Source organism: Haemaphysalis longicornis, unplaced genomic scaffold (assembly GCF_048455015.1).
Source record: "Haemaphysalis longicornis isolate Haplotype H1 unplaced genomic scaffold, Haemaphysalis longicornis Haplotype H1 scaffold_7, whole genome shotgun sequence".
NCBI lineage: Eukaryota > Metazoa > Arthropoda > Arachnida > Ixodida > Ixodidae > Haemaphysalis > Haemaphysalis longicornis.
Genome location: NW_027526422.1, coordinates 165,107,216 through 165,124,743, shown reverse-complemented (window position 1 = coordinate 165,124,743; position 17,528 = coordinate 165,107,216). Strand labels below are relative to the sequence as shown.

General features: G+C 46.3%; 1 protein-coding gene across 3 annotated transcripts in view; it reads right to left on the bottom strand.

Annotated features, from left to right (window-relative positions):
* Positions 1-17,528, bottom strand: part of LOC144147188 (cytochrome P450 3A31-like) — an 89,025-nt gene that overhangs the window by 12,549 nt on the left and 58,948 nt on the right. For all 3 annotated transcript variants that reach the window (XM_077679259.1, XM_077679260.1, XM_077679261.1), the window contains exons 10-11: positions 10,017-10,125; positions 8,960-9,048 (exon numbers count right to left, since the gene is read on the bottom strand). In XM_077679259.1, coding sequence (XP_077535385.1) covers positions 8,960-9,048; positions 10,017-10,125 — 198 coding nt within the window. The remainder of the gene's footprint in view (positions 1-8,959; positions 9,049-10,016; positions 10,126-17,528) is intronic.

Here is a 17,528-nt window from a genome sequence, read left to right as displayed (position 1 = left end):
GCGGGTTCTGTTCAAGTTGTGAATAAAGCTGGGCTGATTGCAGGTTCTCTTTAGGCCTGACCTTCCATTTCAGCAGTGTTTCTATTTTGGAATTCGTCGCAGCTATAACCACTTCCAACAGGTTATGTCTACGGAAATCAAGCCAGCTTCGAGAATGGTGAGACAACTACAAGAAATCGTCAACAAATATCAACAACTACATTTCGATCCCAGCGAGTTTGCGCGGCAACAAAGGTGAATAATACTCATTAAAACTTCTTCACGGATGACTCATACGACCAAGTGCATGTTAACACTTTCGTGCTTGACAACCACCACAATCGCAGCCTGTATTTCGTGCATTAAAATACAACAGCCAGTACTTTTTTTCACTAACAAGCGCATGTAGCCGGTGGCTTCTTCTTCTCCTTTTTCAGAACTGAAGAAGACAATGGCGGCATTCCTTCCAGCCATGACTTCAAAGAAAATTGCTCCACTGTTTCTTCTTCATGGTTATCCTTCTCCTACTCGTTGTCCCTTACGCAACACGTTCTGCGCTTCGCACCGGACCAGTAACGCCCCCTTCTGACGAGGAACCATAACCCACTGACCTCGCGTATACAACGATAAAGTCCGCAGAGGATGTCTTCTGAAACGTTTTCAGGATGGTTCCAGATTGTCATTTGCCCCGTTTACCCATTTTTACCCTCTTTAACCGGGGGCAACTCAGCAGGATTTTAAGCTTGCTGTGCGCTTCTCTGGTCTCGAGACAGGCGCCAGACCATCAATGGGGGTGCGTAGTCAGATATATTCGGGGTGGAAGCCACTCGCGTATGAATAAATGGCTTTTCGTATGCATAGACTTCTGTGGAGCTTGGCCGGACTCAAATTTCACACTTAGAATTACGGTAAATGTGAAATTTTGAAGGTGGACTTGACAAGCTTTCTCTTTATAGTAATCACCCTTTTGGTTGGCTGACAAGTCAATGGAACGAACACAAGATGGAGAGTGTGAAATGTAACCAACACTAACTGTGAATGCTGAACTTTAGATGCTTCCGAAATATGGAAGGGGCGTGCGTGCTCTCAACAGCTGATGAAGTAGGAAACGTAGATAGAAACCACTCGTCTTATCAAAACATTGCGAAATACCTTGAAAGAGGCTTTAAAACCAAACTTCAGGGCTGTTGGTAAGTATAGGAGGCGTCGCAAATTTTCGGAGTAAATGCTACGATCTACAAAGTATGGGATGGCTGATCGTACATGATAACAAGTATGCACGAATTTTATATGGGATGGCTGGTCGTACATAACACGTACGCACGCTATTTACATCCTATGACTCCCTTTAAACCTGAAGGACTCACTTTGCGACTTTGGTGAATACCCTCCGCACCAGCCAGGCATAGATGCCTGTATTCTTACACGATATAAATACTTTAGTATGAGTAAGGTGGTTTCTGAATAGAGTGAACGCAAATGATAGCAGTTCTGCGAGTACCACTGCTGCAAGAATTGGGAGTACGCTTCTCTGTATTACTAAATTGCCCTTTTTGGCCATGATATCCTCCTGTTAAGGCATATACCTTCGGTTTGCTGCCATTGTAGCCTCCCCCAATCGCAAGGGTGGAAGAGCTGTTGTTTTGTGATAGGCTACAACCAGCGTCGTGCAGTTTATGATTTGCTGTGCTGCTTTGCGGAGATATCACAAATGTCGTTTGTTGCTAATGGTCCGCTGACGGTGCCACGCCAGATGTCCTTCCTCTCGAAGGTATCAGTGGCAACGCGCTGACGTCTCTGTGGGCTGCTTTGGTGCGTGCTGGGATAGTGCGAATTACTGATAGGTCACGACTAAGGCGCCACTCACATTGGGGCTGCAAAAAACTGATTGATTGTATTGTTTAATGGGCCGACGCAACGCAGGTGATGAGGCGCGCTGTAGTGGAAGGCTCCGTTTTAATTTTGACCATCTGGCGATCCTTAAGGTGCGCCGAAATCTTATACACCCGGGTATTTTTGCTTATTGCCTCCATCAGAAAAGCGGCCGCCGCGGCCGGGAATCGAACCCGCGACCTCGTGCTTATCAGCGCAATGCCTAAGGCACTGAGTCACCATGGGGGGTGGCTGCCAAGAACTGGACGTCTTATAAAATTTTGCGTAAATTGCATTGAATTGGCAAAGAATGTGGACTTTTTTCGAATGAACTCCGTTGTCACTTGAAACAAGAGGCAGCAGAAGAAATATCGACTCAATCTGTTAATAAAAGGAAACCTCTATTATGGACCATCATGGCACTCCTCTTGGGGACAGTCATGTCTGCCATTAGGTTACATTTGTTGGCATTCCAGTAAAAAGTGACGAATTAGAAGATCATATACTGGTTCAAATTAGGGACCACCCCGAATCAATTCAGTTCCGCTTTCAAGAAAAAAATATTCGTCAAGCACAGCAACGGCTTTAGTGATTGGGAAACCCCTTAAAACAAACCCGCTTGTTGCTATTTCTTGGCTAGGTAATAGCAAGTCTTTTGAATTGGTTGGATTTTTTGTTGGTTGCATGATTTTGTTTTTGAGACCTACATTCGTTTTGCCTGCGACGTGTGATAAAAAATCGTGTATTTCATGGCACTGCTCTATATTCACCTAAAACTGGGTGCAGGGGTACGCATCGCTTTTTCTTTGGTACTGTTACCGCTGGCGAAAACCGCTGTGGTAATGATATATGCTTCTTTACAAAACCAATGAACCGCTCCACTGATCGAAAAGCCAACGTGGGATGGCAGATCCTAAAACTAGATGAATGGGAAGAGTTCTGCTGTGGGTGGGGTGCATTAGTAGAGATGAAAGTTAGGCAAGTCGGTACTGGCATAACTGAGGCATACCTTTAGTGCACAGAACTAAGCGCGAACACAGAAAATTAATGCCGAATGGACAGGTTCTAGACATCCACACAGTTGATGCCTATCGTTTGTGCCGTCCGCAATCTTAACAAAACTGGGCATCTCCTTTGCTACGACCGCGGAGATAAATTCAGTTTGAGCGACTCTCTCCGGGCCCGGTTAAGCATTGCCCCCATCCCGCGGAACATGAATTCTGCCTCCATGGCCTCAAAGGAGCTAACCTACTTCGCTTGATGCAAGCATCATAACCAGTCACATCACATACGCCACCCCCTTTCTAAAGTTTACCCAGACCGACATTGGACGCCTCCAATGCATCATCCGCAAGGCGGTCAAGCTGGCCATGGGTCTCCCTCGTCCCACTTCTACTGACAAGCTTCTTCGCAGCGGGGCATACAATAGCGTCGAAGAGCTCGTTGAAGCCCAAGGTGTAGGCCCAATCGTTCCTTCCGGGTAACGAGCTTGGCTAACGATGTAGCCCAAGATGTCTGCTGCCGGGAGGCCTCGGATGCTGCCTCTCCTACTCGGGCGGAAGGGAGGGATCGCCTGATTACGTATCAGGATATAACACAGCACTACCACCTTAGTCGGATGCACTTCCCCGGCCCCACTCCCACCTTGAAGCATAGACAGTCTGCCCAGTGGGGCCGGCTTCAAACTAACACCTTCCCGCCCCCAGCATTCTACCACCTCCACTTCCCCACGCGATACTGCCACACGTGCACATGGTGCGCCGCGCCTTTTGCTTCCCTCCACCACATAGTGGGCGCGTGCCCCTACAAACCCCCTCTCCATTCTACTGTGTCCCTGCCCATTACCCCTCTAGAGCAATGGGAGGCTACGCTGCTCAGCTCCGACTCACAAGTGCAAGAGAGTGTAATCCATCTGGCCGAACTCGCCGCTAGGACCCACGGGCTAGAGTCTACTAGAGGACTGTAGTGTGCCGGCGCTCCGAGCCTTTGGATGAATAAATTTTTACCACAACCACCACCACCTTCTCCTGTGCTCGCGTTTCTTTTTTGCGCAGGGAAAAGCAGGGATAAGGATTCTCTGGTTTTAGCACCAAAGTGCTTTATTCGCGGATACACGAAGATATCGATGACGTCATCGCTGTTACGCAAGTGACGCCAGTACAACGAAGCAAGCGGCCTGTAATTGGTGCACCCCTGCACAGTGTTATCCTGCGGGGAAGCAAACTTTATACTATAGAGTACTAAGTAACGAACAAAGTAACGAACTAAGTAGAGCTAAGTAACGAACGCGATGAACGGAGGGCCGTTGAGGGAAAGTTAGAAGCAGCTGAGAGAAAGCTAGAAAGGATCGTCATTTCGCCAACCAATGACGACCACCTCGACCCATGCAGCGAAGCGGAGGCATGCGCCGAGGTGACACCGGGGGTGGAAGCAACAATAGGCAACAGCTTCTCCCACGTGCTGCGAAATAGGACAGCAAACCCATTCGATAACCCGGGTACCAGTAAAGAGCGGCACGTGGCAAATGATAGCGTGGTAATCATTGCGGGTGACTCTAACATGAAGAGGAGCAGCGCTTCCATAGTGGAAAGGGTAAAGGGGGATAAGCGTGTGAAGGTGGGGTGTTTCCCAGGCCAAACGATGCAGACGGTGATGACTGCAGCGAAGGGGCAGCTGGCCTTGTCTAGTAAAGCTAGAAACCTTGTGGTGATTGCCGCGGGGCTTAACGATGTTCTAAAGGAAGAGGAGGGAAAACTTGGCCAGGAGATAGCGAAGGGGGTAAAGGACCTGCGGGCGACGGCCCCAAATGTGCGCATTGCAGTCTGCACCGTGCCGGAGGTGATGAAGCAGGGCGTGCACACCGAACGGGTAGAACTCGCTGCTAACAGCGAGATCGTGAGGTGCGGCAGGGAACTTGGGCTTGAAGTGATAGACGTGAACAGGGTAGTGGGCAGCATCGGACATAGGCAAGCTTTTCAGTGGGACGGGATTCACTTCAGCCCCAGGCTAGGAAACAAGGTGGGGTGGCGCTTAGGTGGGAGAGCGGTAGCTTTTTTAGGGGGCCCCGCGCAGCTAAGGAAGGCAAACTACGAGACAAAGGGGAAGCAAGAGACACATGCACACTCAACGCTGGGAGGCAGCCAGGCCTAGAGCTAAACGGAGAACCTACGAACGTAACTGAGAGCGTTGACAGAAGCCATTTAAGTGGAAACAATGGAGCAAACAATTCTGTAAAAGACAAAAACAGACCCCGTAAGCGGAAAGGGAAAACAAATGCATTAAATATTTAATCAGCTACATAAATATTAAGGGAGGCAGAAAGCCAGATAAGTGGGTGGAAATTGAAAAGCAACTTGAACGGGAAGGAATAGACGTGTACGCTTTAGCCGAGACTCACCTCCGGGACCTAGAAGCCCCACCTATCCTAGACAATTATGTCTGGGAAGGTTGTAACAGGACCACAGGAATGAAAAAAGGGGGAGATGTTGGCATGCTCATTAAACAAGGGACCGACTGGCAGGGAGTGCATGAAAGTTGTAAAGAGCATCTATGGGTTAGAGACACCATAGAGGGGAAAAATACATGGTTAGGAGTGGTGTATCTGTGGACCGGAAGTAGTGCTAGGGAGGAAAATAAGGAAATGGAAAAACTGTTTGAGAAGAGATATAAACGAGTTCAAAGATTCGGGCGAAAAAATCATAGTTGGAGATATGGAAGCCCATATAGAAGGTTTGGATGGATACACAGACCACAACGGTTCTCTAGTGATACATCTATGCCAGGAAAACCGGCTTGTAATAGTAAACACGGAAAGCAAGTGTGACGGACAAATAACGTGGGAAAGCGGTAACAGACAGTCCAGCATAGACTACAGTTTAGTATCCGAGACAGTATACGGAAGGCTGTGGGAAATGAGGATAGATGAAAATAGAACAGACAGCTTAGGAAGCGACCACAAGCGGTATGGCTTGCACTTTGGAGGCGCAACCCGAACAAATGCAGAAATAGGTACAATAGAAGGAAATAATTTGAATAATGAGCAGTTCAAGACCATCGCTGATAGATTGGAAGATGAAATCAATAAATACCCAGGCAAAAATTGCAATCACGACGAAATGATCGCGTACATAAAGGGTAAGATGAATGAAGCAAAGGAACGAAACCGATGGAAAGGAAAGAGAAAGCCAAGAAGCTGGTGGAATAATGAAATAAAAGAGGCTATTGACTAGCGAAGAAAGGTGGCGAGAGAACATAGAGAAGCAAAAAGAACTGGTATGGAACCGGAGGTAGTGAAGGAAAAGTGGGATGTCTACCGTGGGAAAAAACTAGAAGTGCACAAAATGGTGCAAGCAAAGGTGGAGCAGAAAAGCGAAGAATGGATGGCAGAAATACGGAAGAAGGACAAAAGTGCATCCAAGAAGTTTTGGAACCATGTAAAATCACTAAGCTCAAAAAAAGATAACCACCAAAAATTCCTGATTGATGAGGAGGAAGAACATTTAGAAGGAGAGCACGCGTTGTTTCATATTCATCGAGTGATTAGTGAGAAGTTTAGGAGAATAGTGGTAGGGAAACTAGCACCCATAACATCCGCGCCACAAATAACTGCGGAAAGGGAAATAAGTTTGAGCAACCTTGATTGGAAAAAAGCAGAGCAAAAGGTTTCCCCCTAGACAGCAGTGGGCCCACACGGAATACCAATGCAACTGATAAACCTAATTGGAACTCAAAGTGAGGAATCGTTTATGAAGGCAATAGATAAGGTGATAGAAACCAAACAAATACCAGAGGACTGGTTAAAAAGTAGGATGAATTTATTATATAAAAGCAGAGGAGACAAAGCCAGTATTGATTCATACAGACCACTCACAGTTACGTCAGTGGTGTATAGATTCGTAATGCAGGCGATAAAATCAGAAATTCAAGCATGGATGGAAGAAAATGAAATACTTGCGGAACTGCAGAATGGATTTAGACAAGGAAGGCGACTGGATGACAATCTGTTTGTGATAAAGCAATGCATTGAAATTGCGAAGGCACAGAATAGACCACTATGGATTACGTTCTTGGACATTAAAGGGGCATATGACAACGTAAACAGAGAACGGCTGTGGAGAATGCTGAAACTTCAGGGATTAGATGACGAGTTAGTACAGTTCCTTATAGCAATCTATAAAGACAATAGAGTGCACCTTACTTGGGAAGGACAGAAATGCGCCCAGCAAGTCAACATCCATCGGGGACTGAAACAGGGATGCCCTTTGAGCCCAATACTGTTCATGCTTTACATGGCAGGGTTAGAAAAGAAACTGGAAGAAAGTCAAGTAGGGTTTAGCCTAACCCATATGCTGCAAGGCGAAGTGGTACAACAGCATATTCCGGGAATGTTATACGCAGACGATATTGTTCTTTTAGCTGATAACCAAACCGATATGCAGCGGCTAATAAATATTTGCGGCCAGGAAGCCACTGACCTCGGGTTAGATTTCAGTGCAGAAAAATCAGGAATAATGGTTTTCAATGACGCTACCACCAACGTAGTGTCTATCCAGCAAGGAGAATTACCTAGAGTGAAGGAATATGAATATTTGGGAGTGTGGATAAACGAAGGGGATAATTACCTAAGTACTCACGAGGAGGAACTTAAGGTTAAGGGAAAGCGAAGCGCAGCTATAATGAAGCATAGAGCTCTGTTGGGGTATATCAAATATTAAGTAGAAAGAGGAATGTGGAAAGGAGTATTGGTTCCGGGTCTCACGTTTGCGAATGCTGTACTCTGCTTAAAATCAGACGTTCTAACAGGCCTTGAAGTACACCAGAGAACGGTAGGACGTTTGGCCTTAGGCGCGCTTGGAAAAACAACTAACGAAGCAGTTCAGGGAGATATGGGCTGGGCGTCGTTTGAAGTTAGAGAAGCTCAGAGTAAAATATGTTTTGAGATGAGGTTGAGGGCAATGGATCAACGAAGGTGGGCAGCTAAGGTTTTCAGGTAACTATACTTGAAAAGCGTGGACACGCAGTGGTTAAGAAAGACTAGAAGGCTACCGATGAAATACGGAAAGAACAGTGGAGAATCCAAAACAGCCAAGGTAATTAAAAAAGAGGCAAGGCAGATTGAAACGAATAAATGGAGGGAAAAAATGGAAGCTAAAACGTCGTTAGAGATGTACAGGGCTGAGAAGATGAACATCAGAAAGGAAAATTTCTACGATAATTCCCAAGGCAGTGCTTTGCTTTTTTAGGCTAGAGCAGGTTGCCTGCGAACTAAGAGTTTTGTGAGGAAGTATTCACAAAATGATGAGGTATGTGTGGTCTGCGGAAAATGAATAGAAACTGTGCGGCACATAGTGTTAGAATGTGAGGGTACCCATCCAAATCTATATGAAGGGAATATTGGGCTTTCACAAGCCCTAGGATTTAAGGGTATCAGAGAGGAAGTTTAATTCAAGGCTGTAGAGGGGACGAAAAGAAGATTAGAATGCTGGTGGACGAAGAGCAGAGTGGGGAATATTGCCGAGGACAGTTACCACCTGTAGCAGGGAAAAGAAAGTATTTGGGGCCTAATAAGCTTTAGTGCCCACCCTAAGCACGCGGTAGTATTAAACCAAGAGTGTAAAACATGGTTATATTAGTTCGTTTCGGTAAGATGACATGTCATCACCCGGCTTCAAAGGGGAAACCAATAGGAATCATCATCATCATCGAGTACGTTATAATTAGGGTGGTTCGTTTTCAGGTTATATATTTTAACACGTCAGTGTTTTATGCTGACATACCCCAAGATTTCACTCACGTCATATCCGCCAGAGAAATAACGCCAGTACAGACGACTGGGCGAGTTGGTACATTGTCTTGCTTGGACAGCGCTGTGTCCGTTCCTTCTTCCTTTTGTGTCCTGTTTTATTTGCGCTGTTACCAAGCAAGAAATAACGCCAGTACACCTTTGCCTTAGCGATCCTGAAGCAGGACCTCGCTCGCCAAGCCCACCACATGACAGCCGCCAACGCCCAAATGATTTCGCGGCAAATTTCGCGGCACATTTCACATTCGTGTTTTACTGATTCATATCACAGAGGAATTGACCGCTTTTTTTTCAAAATATTCTTACCCGTGGAGGGATGGAAACATACGCAGCGTTTCTGATATGACTTGCCCGAGATATTCCATCCCGCATACGTTTTCGTAAGTGATGTCACCCTGCAAAGAGTACATATTAAGTGGCAACACAGGATTGTTGGATATGTAACTGGGAGAAAATCTTCTTCATTTGTAATCTGAATGAGCTTTTTGCATATGTATAGAGCGCAAAATATCTGAAGTAACAAGAAGTTAAAAAGACACCACCCCCAAAAAACTTCTATTCGCAACGTTAACCCAACCATGGCAATGAAGTCAGTATATCGTTGCAAATATTTCGTGAGTGTGATGCCCTATGTAATTCCCAATGAATGATAGCAGGTTTGCCTTACATATACACATTCGCAACGGCCGAGAAATGAGCGTCGTGTCAGATAAACGCCGGTGTCGGTGGCGTGGCGCGCATATCTTGATTGCTCGATTGGAGGAGCGGGAACGTCGGACCGTTGTGGAAGCCTCCGATTGGTGGCGCAATGTTTAAGTGACTGTTCGTGGGTGAGAGATGCGTACCCAGGGCTTGGCAGCCATTACGCTCCCGGCCGAGAGCATTTTGCAATGAATGTGCTGTTGCCTATTTATTGCGGAAGGAATCTCGACTGGTTCTCTTCTACCAGTGCGGAAAGCGGAAAGCGCTCTAACCTCGGCCATCGCACAATACAACTAGATATGAAGCTTAGGCGACCTGATGTTTTGAACGAAGTCATAGCTCGTAATTTGTGGCCCCTGCCATTTTTGGAGCGCAACCGTAACAAGCTGAGTAGTTTTATTTGTGTCGGCCATGTGCAAAAAATTTTCTCTACAAATTACGTATACGCGTGCGTAATTGCTTGCACACTGTTGCAAATATTGAACGTACGCCTAGTGTTTCAAGTAAGTCTCGTAGAAATGTCGGGATGCAAAAGACAACTTGTGTGAAACGAAAACTGCAACTGCAACAATAAATTATGCTTAACATAGGTATTTGTATATCACAGTCTTTGTTGTCAACCCTTTTTGGTATAACAAAGCAAAACAACCTTGCCACTCACGTCTTTTCGGATGGCGAGCTGTACTTCCTCTCGAACGCGATCTTGGACATCCTGGTGCATCGCCAGCAAGTAGGTGGCAAAGGACAATGGTGTTGCCACTGCATCAATGCTACAAAAAAAGGTTAATTCACATCCTCAAAGTATACGAAAATAATAACAATGTGCATAGCATATTTTTTTTTGTGACGGATGTTGAAGTTGAGGCAAGTCAATGACACGTTTTCTGACTTCTCACTTGCTATTATTTTCCTCCAAATAGACGCAGTAGTAAACCGCAGGCCAGTAATACACCTACTTATAGGGCCTGGCAATACACTGGCCTGTCGGCGTGATTCCACGTGGGGCTCGTAACGGAAATGTTGGCTGACTTATGCAGGCATACTTGGGTGGAAGCACACAATTTTTCGCCATCGTCCCTTTGTGGTCGGTGTTCTATGATACTCGGTGCGTACCTTCAAAGGCAGGTTACACAATGCCGAGTGAGTGATCAACGTGCTCGGACCGAGGTATTGCAAGGCTCAGTCATTATCACCGCGACAATAATACTGTGGTTCAAGTAGGACGTTTCCATAATTTCAACTCAAGCACATAACTTGAATTGAATTTCATTGATACCTAGAATGAAAATTGACCGCGCATTCGCTCGCGCCGCTGCACATTTCGAAAGACAAAGTTAAGAAAAGAAATAGAAAAGAATAGAATAGAAAGGTTAAAATAGAAAACGGCAAGGTCTTTTGCAACTTTTCCCTCGTATCTGCCTCTCCTGTCTCGCCCGACATCCTGCAATGCTTCTCTAAGTGAACTCACTGCAGGTTTTCTGAATCCAAATTTCCCGCATTTGTACTCCTTGCGCTCGATCGATTGGGGACTCCAGGCAAAAGCACGATTCTCGGGCACGAGGTTTAGTTGCAATTATTTGTTAAAACAGTTTTACAACGCTTTTTGATATTTGCTTAAGGAGTACTGACACGCAACTTCCGTGCTTTTTTTTTCACTGCTATGAGCGCTTCCCAGCCCAGTATCATAGAATGGCACATTATACGGCCGATCTCAGCGTAAATAATTGTCTACAGCATCATTTACTCGTGCCAGTTTCGGTTTTGACTAAACGAACACTGAGGGGTCAGGGTGGCAGGCAGGGTTGAAATAAGGGGATTAGGGGGGGGGGAGGAGAGGAGAAGGGTGCTCCGGGGCAATAGCCTCGGGCCCCCAGCTGTCAGGGACCCCGCTCAGCCATATAAAAAACTTGTTGAGCGTGCTTTCTGCCGGCATCCAAAGTTGAAGGTAGGAGCTTCAACCTCACATTCACACCGAAGCTGACTGACTTGTGACAGGTGGTGAGGAGCGGAGGTCTCCGCACGTTTTGGTTGACAACCTGAGAGTCCATTTCAGTTCAGTTTAGTTCTCTCTCTCCTCCTCCTTTTTTTCTCGAGGTTTCTGAGAAGACGTCTACAAAAAACGTCGCGGGTACACAGCTTGGCCCGGCCTCAGAAGCCACATAAAAAAGCCCCCGAGGTCGGCTGCGGTGTTTTTCGGTACTGGTCGTTTCGGTAGTCTTTTCGGTACACGGACCTCCAAGTACGCAGATGTTTCAGCGAGTGCGCGTTTCGGTATAAGAAAGGGTTAGCAATGCGAATAATGAAATGATTTCTGAAGAACATTGTAAACTGTTTAAACGTGAGGGACATTAAATGTAATTGTTGACAACTTAAGCCCTGTCCTACGAGCTCTGTTATCAGCGTACACCGTTTCCAGAATTTCAGTGTATAGCGCTTGATAAGGAAGTTTATTGCCCTGACGACCCGTTTCATAAAGCTAGTGAATTAGTTAAATCGCATGACTCATATTCATTCGATACTTCTCGCTGGCGTGGTTCAGTTTGTTTGCACTACTGAAGTGTTGCAGTTTCCAAGACACAATCGCGAGTGATCTTCTCGAAATGATCATTCAAAAGATTGTTTTCGTTGTTATTTATGCCTAATCTTCCTGTAACAAACTAGCAGACTGAACACCGATTGATTGATTGATTGAGTGAGTGAGTGAGTGAGTGAGTGAGTGAGTGAGTGAGTGAGTGAGTGAGTGAGTGAGTGAGTGAGTGAGTGAGTGAGTGAGTGAGTGAGTGAGTGAGTGAGTGAGTGAGTGAGTGAGTGAGTGAGTGAGTGAGTGAGTGAGTGAGTGAGTGAGTGAGTGAGTGAGCGAGTGAGTGAGTGAGTGAGTGAGTGAGCAAACGAGCACACCTAACCTTGCGAGTTGGGCCGGTGAATACTTCGCCCCAGTGACTCCTTGTAAAACTATTCGTGGCAAATCAAGAGTCACAAAGGTTTGTGTCATTCAAAAAGTTCAGGAAAAGGGGCTCGATGTCTCCCCTAGTGATCGTGTCATTTTGAAAATGGTATAACGCGCCGAAAGAGGAATACGGGAGGGCTCTCCTTCAATGTTCTTTAGATAAAGCTGAGTGCTCCATAGCATGCACTGGAGCACATCTTTTGTAATCTGTTCTTTAAAAAAGACGCTTGGGCTCCACTATTGTCAAGAAGTTGAAATCGTTATCCCTCATGTCGATCGAAAGAAACCTAGTCTGGCATGACTCTTTTCCTTGATCGTACAGAATGTAACAATTTTATTAAAACGTGAAACCACTGTAAATGATTTTGGGTACATTTTGTTGGCGCTGTAGGACGGGATATGGCAGAAAATGCGCGGGGCGACCGCGAGACTTAAACGGAATTTTTTTAACGCGAAAGCTTTTTTGGTATGACCGGTGGCGTTTTGTCGAAAAATTAACGCATTTCCCCATAGACCGTTTGGACGGCTGAAAAGCTCTGATAATATCTCTGGACACGTGGCGCGTGCGTGAAACCGGGCTTGCGTTGTGTTGAAATGGTTACTTGAAAAGCTCGAAAAAGGAAGGTTTCTAGATAAAACAGTATACCCGCATCCATCGTGAAGGAGTGCGATAGTATACCTCTCTCACATAAGCCACGCATCGGTGTACATTCAGGTCGTTTCTAGGAGCGTTCATTTAGTGCGCGAAACTTCGTCGCATGGCTCCATTCTTAGTTCGTTATATTGTTCTTTGGAGGTTCAACTATCGATTGGACGCACTTTGAGTGAAAGGTGGATGGAGTCCCTTTTAGCTTTCGCGTTTCTCTCAACGTTCTTGAGAAAGAGATGCCAAAGTTGTTTACTTGATACTCTTATACTTTACTGTGTCGGAGCGGGCACACAAAGTAGGAGAAAAAATCCCTAAACATCACAGAGAAAAGGAGAAGCCTGATTCATTTTACACGCGTGCACGTTCATGTTAATCTGCGATTGAGGAACCATACTCCTGTTTTGTACAATGCTGCGGAAGGGGTGCTGACACAGCGGTCGCCTTCGATCTTCGCAATGAGAAACGCATCGAAGATGTCTCGTTGGCGTTCGCTAGGTGATCTGCCCAAAACCTGTTTATTTATGGATGTTGGAATGCACTTGCACATGCGGTAATGGTAAGCGTATGGTTATTTAAATGTTCAAAGGTGTGTAAACCACTCCCGAAGTGGTTCGGCTTTAACCCGAGCCTCTGTGGTGTAGCCTCTGCAGGATGTCTGAGCAACAAGCGTTGCGAAGCTAGACATCCGCGCGACTCAATTGGTAGCGTTATCTCGAGCCCCCACTACGTGAGGGCGTAGAGTCTTCCAGGCCAGCCCGTCCCTAGCAGCTCCCTTCGAGCTGGGGAGCCAGCAGGCCTAGGCGGCGTGAAGAGCCCAGGCGTGGACGCCAGACGAACGGGACGACGAAAGCTGCGTCCACTTAAAACGCATCCTGCTTGCTCCTCCTTTGAGGCCGTCTTGGAAACGGCCCTCTGCCGCGACTCAGCGGCGGTTAGCTGTTTGTCCGCCGTGGGCGCTTTTCGATTTGGAATGAACCGGCGGAGGGTGCGGAACAAAGGGCATCCCGCAGATCTCGTCCCGTTTGGGCACGGCGGCAGGAGGACAGGAACACCTGAAGGAGTGCGGCGAAAACAGTGGACCCTGCAGACTCGTTCACGACTCGAAAGCGAGAGGTCGACCCAGGCTCGCCTGAGTCGTAGAGACCGAAGCCAGACGAGGAGCTTCAGCGTGTTTCTATTGCCAGTGACGACCGAACGACAACCCGACCGATCGACAACGAACTGCTGATTGCTGTAACTGCTGTGAGGCACCGACGGGAGCAGCAGCACGGGGGTGAGCAGGGGCATTCTGTTTTTATAAACTGCTCTCTGATGCTATTCCTCGTACTTACGAGTCTATCTCCAACCCCAAGGGGACGGGCAATGTGTAACGGCTTGCCGCTTAGCAAGACCATCACAGCGGCGGAACTTAAGTTCATCGCAACTGAAAGCTCGACGGCCATGTGCAAACCCACGCACGAAGCGGACCGCTCCCCAGTTTTAACAAAGCGACATTTTGGAGCGTAAGCTACACTGGCCGAGGTTGAGCAGTTTCAAGTGGATCTTGAAGGGCCCTGCTCCGCAAGCTCGAGGAGCATTGGATTGTATTGAATTTGATTGGACTTTACTGGACTGGAATGGATTGGCTTGGATTAATTTGGATTGGGTTTGGGTTGGATTGGATTGGATTAAATTTGATTGTATTTTGTTGGTTTGGAAATGCAATCCAATTGGAGTGCGGGTATGTAGAGAATTGGGTCTGTACATTCGCCGGTCTGCGAATTCCGGAAGAGTGACGTCATAGCCGCGGCAGACGCAGTGGCGCCGGCGCGTACCCAGATGTGTGCCTCCGTTGCGCAGTATCCAAGTCTAACGCTCCGCCGGAGCCGCTTGATAGCCGTTTCGCGTGGCTCCTGGACAGCCGTGCTCCGTATGCACGAGGAGCAGTGATTGGACTAGACTGAACTGGATTGGAGTGGATTAGAAATCGTTTTAGCAGCAGTAAGCGTGATAACCAGCTAATCCTAAACAACCACGAAACCTAAAAATAACCTGCTGGCCCTTAGCTCACGCTACGTAAATCCTGGCATAGCCGAGCTAAGCCACTGCTTATTACTTCTGCGTATCGTCTTCGTGTTAATCATGCTGCGATAGGAATGGTTGCGTTGCGCGGCACGTCTGAACCCCCCCCCCCTTCAACCTGCTCCACAGGTGACGCTTGTTCTAACATTTGCGTGCTTTCTCGTCTGCGAGGGTAACCAACAGGATTTGGCCCGAAAGCCGTGGTGGTTACCTGTTTAGCAGATGTCTGTGAGGCACAGCTGCCTGCGCAGTGTTTGAGCCCTCCTATGTGTGCAGGTGCAGAACTGGAGGGGCATTGTTGCAACAAATAAATGCCAAGATTTTGCCATAAAGAAGGGTCTTGGCAGAGCATTCGAGCTAGACAGCTTCCCGGGCTTGGGGTTGCGACCGTTGATGTTAGGTTTGGAATTTATTAGCCCGCAAAGCGTGGCGCAGATTGAGGATGACATCGGATGTAAAAATACTGTGTTCGGGAAATTTGGCGGATCTAGAGGCCGGAAGGGGGTCCCGGCCGTGGTCGCTCGGGTGGTTTGTGTGCACTCGGAGCATACGAGAGAGGAGAGTAGGAGCTTGGGGCGCACAAGGGGTCCTCACGCACTTGGAGCTGGAGTCTAACTGCAGTTTTAAAGTATTTCTTTTATTACTCCTGTACTGAGCTATGTTAACATATATAGTTGTACATATATAGATTCTTTACTTCTCTTTATCATATAAAAAACACCTCAAGTTCGTCACTCCGGTCACAATCTCCAAAAATTTCATCATCATCTACATGCTGAGCCCCCGGCCAAATCAGCTACAACCGGGCGATTGGGTTTCTCATCGACGCCGTACTTCCGGGAACAAAACGTGACTGGTTACAACTAGCGGCAATACATACGTCGTGTTGATTTTAACGCGTATAAAACTAAAACCTTAACGCTTACTAAAAAGTACTTCTTGTAAGAATGAGCTATTCTGTACTATGGCTTGTGCAGGCCAACGCGGCACTTAAATTAATTATGAATTTGTGATGGATCGGCAATCAAGCGATTGTATCATTTACGCCTCATAAAATCCGTTATGTAATATTATACATCAAACAAGGCAATTAGTTTCCAAAAACTGTAAAATAATATAAAATTTACCACTGATTAAAGAGCATAACATGGGCTTTGAAAATTTACGCATAATAAAGCGGAATGATTATCATCATAACTATCACCATTATAATTAGGGCCTCGAAGACGCAGCAGCACCGTGCCCCAAAGTTTATTAATGTGGCATGGATGGCAAGATGGTGCTTATGACGTCATCGTTCTCGTCGAGCTACTGCCACGCCCAGAGTGGCAGTGGTCTCCACCAACTCCACGCGCCGGAAGCATAACGTTTGTCCTAAAACCGTGACGTGACACACGGTGAAACAGCGTGCGCCAGCTACAGCCAGCGCGTTGGCCAACTCATGGGACTTCTGTGGTCAGCAGTTTGGCGTCTGGAGGAGCAGATGGCGTCAACCCCATGCCGATTGCGAAAGGGCGTTCGTTACGAGCTTTCTCGTGCGCGTAAAGAGTAAAATGGGTTTAATATATGTTATACTGAACGCTTACGGTTAATACTAATGGGAGATATCTCTATATATAAAGGAAGTCTTTTTCATAGTTATCCTAGCTCTGAAATTTCGTGTCAGTACTCCTTTACCAAAAATTGAGCATAGGTACGTTTCCACAAAAGGACAATGGAAACACCAATAATGTGTAGATATATTTATGAAATATGCCTAATGATTTTCCTGCTGAGCAATTTTGACAAATATGTAGATAAATGTCTAGATTTAGTAGAGTGAAGATGTGTTGCCTACATGCACGCATTGTTGAAATGTTCTTTTAACATTGGCTGTGCACTTCAATAGACAGGACGGAAGACGGAGAAACGACATTTCCCCTATAAGTAGCCCAAAAAAGACAAACGTCTCTACATGAACCCTTGTAAATGCCCTGTGGAACCAAACAATGACATTAGCTCCTAAAATTGCTCCTAAACATAAAGCAAGGAGGAAGAAAGGATGCACAACAATGTTTTGAAAACTAACATGTTGCTGACAAACGTTCGTAGAAACGGGTTGGGACAGTACATATGGTAATTCCGTGGCTGTGTATTGACTAATTTGTTAATATTCGCCGAATACATGCATCTATAGCTTGTGGTAAAGTAAGTGGGGCCGATTACTTCCGACCGATATTATCAACATACATCTGTATTCTTGCTATTCCGTGTTCTTATCACATAAGCTACAACTGTGGTATTTATGCATACAAATATTTCTGGAACATCGTTCCGCCAGAGCCTATGCCACTTTTTTGGCTTTCGGTATGCGCATCTGCACTGCTGCTTATATTGCAGTCCTTTTTTATCCTGTGTATGCCTGTTCTGCTTTAAATAACATGAGAATTTTGAAACTAGCCCATTTTATTTATTTAACTGTTAGTTGTTGCATTCTTTTGTCTATGACATAAAATGGTCATGAATCTCCCTTTTTA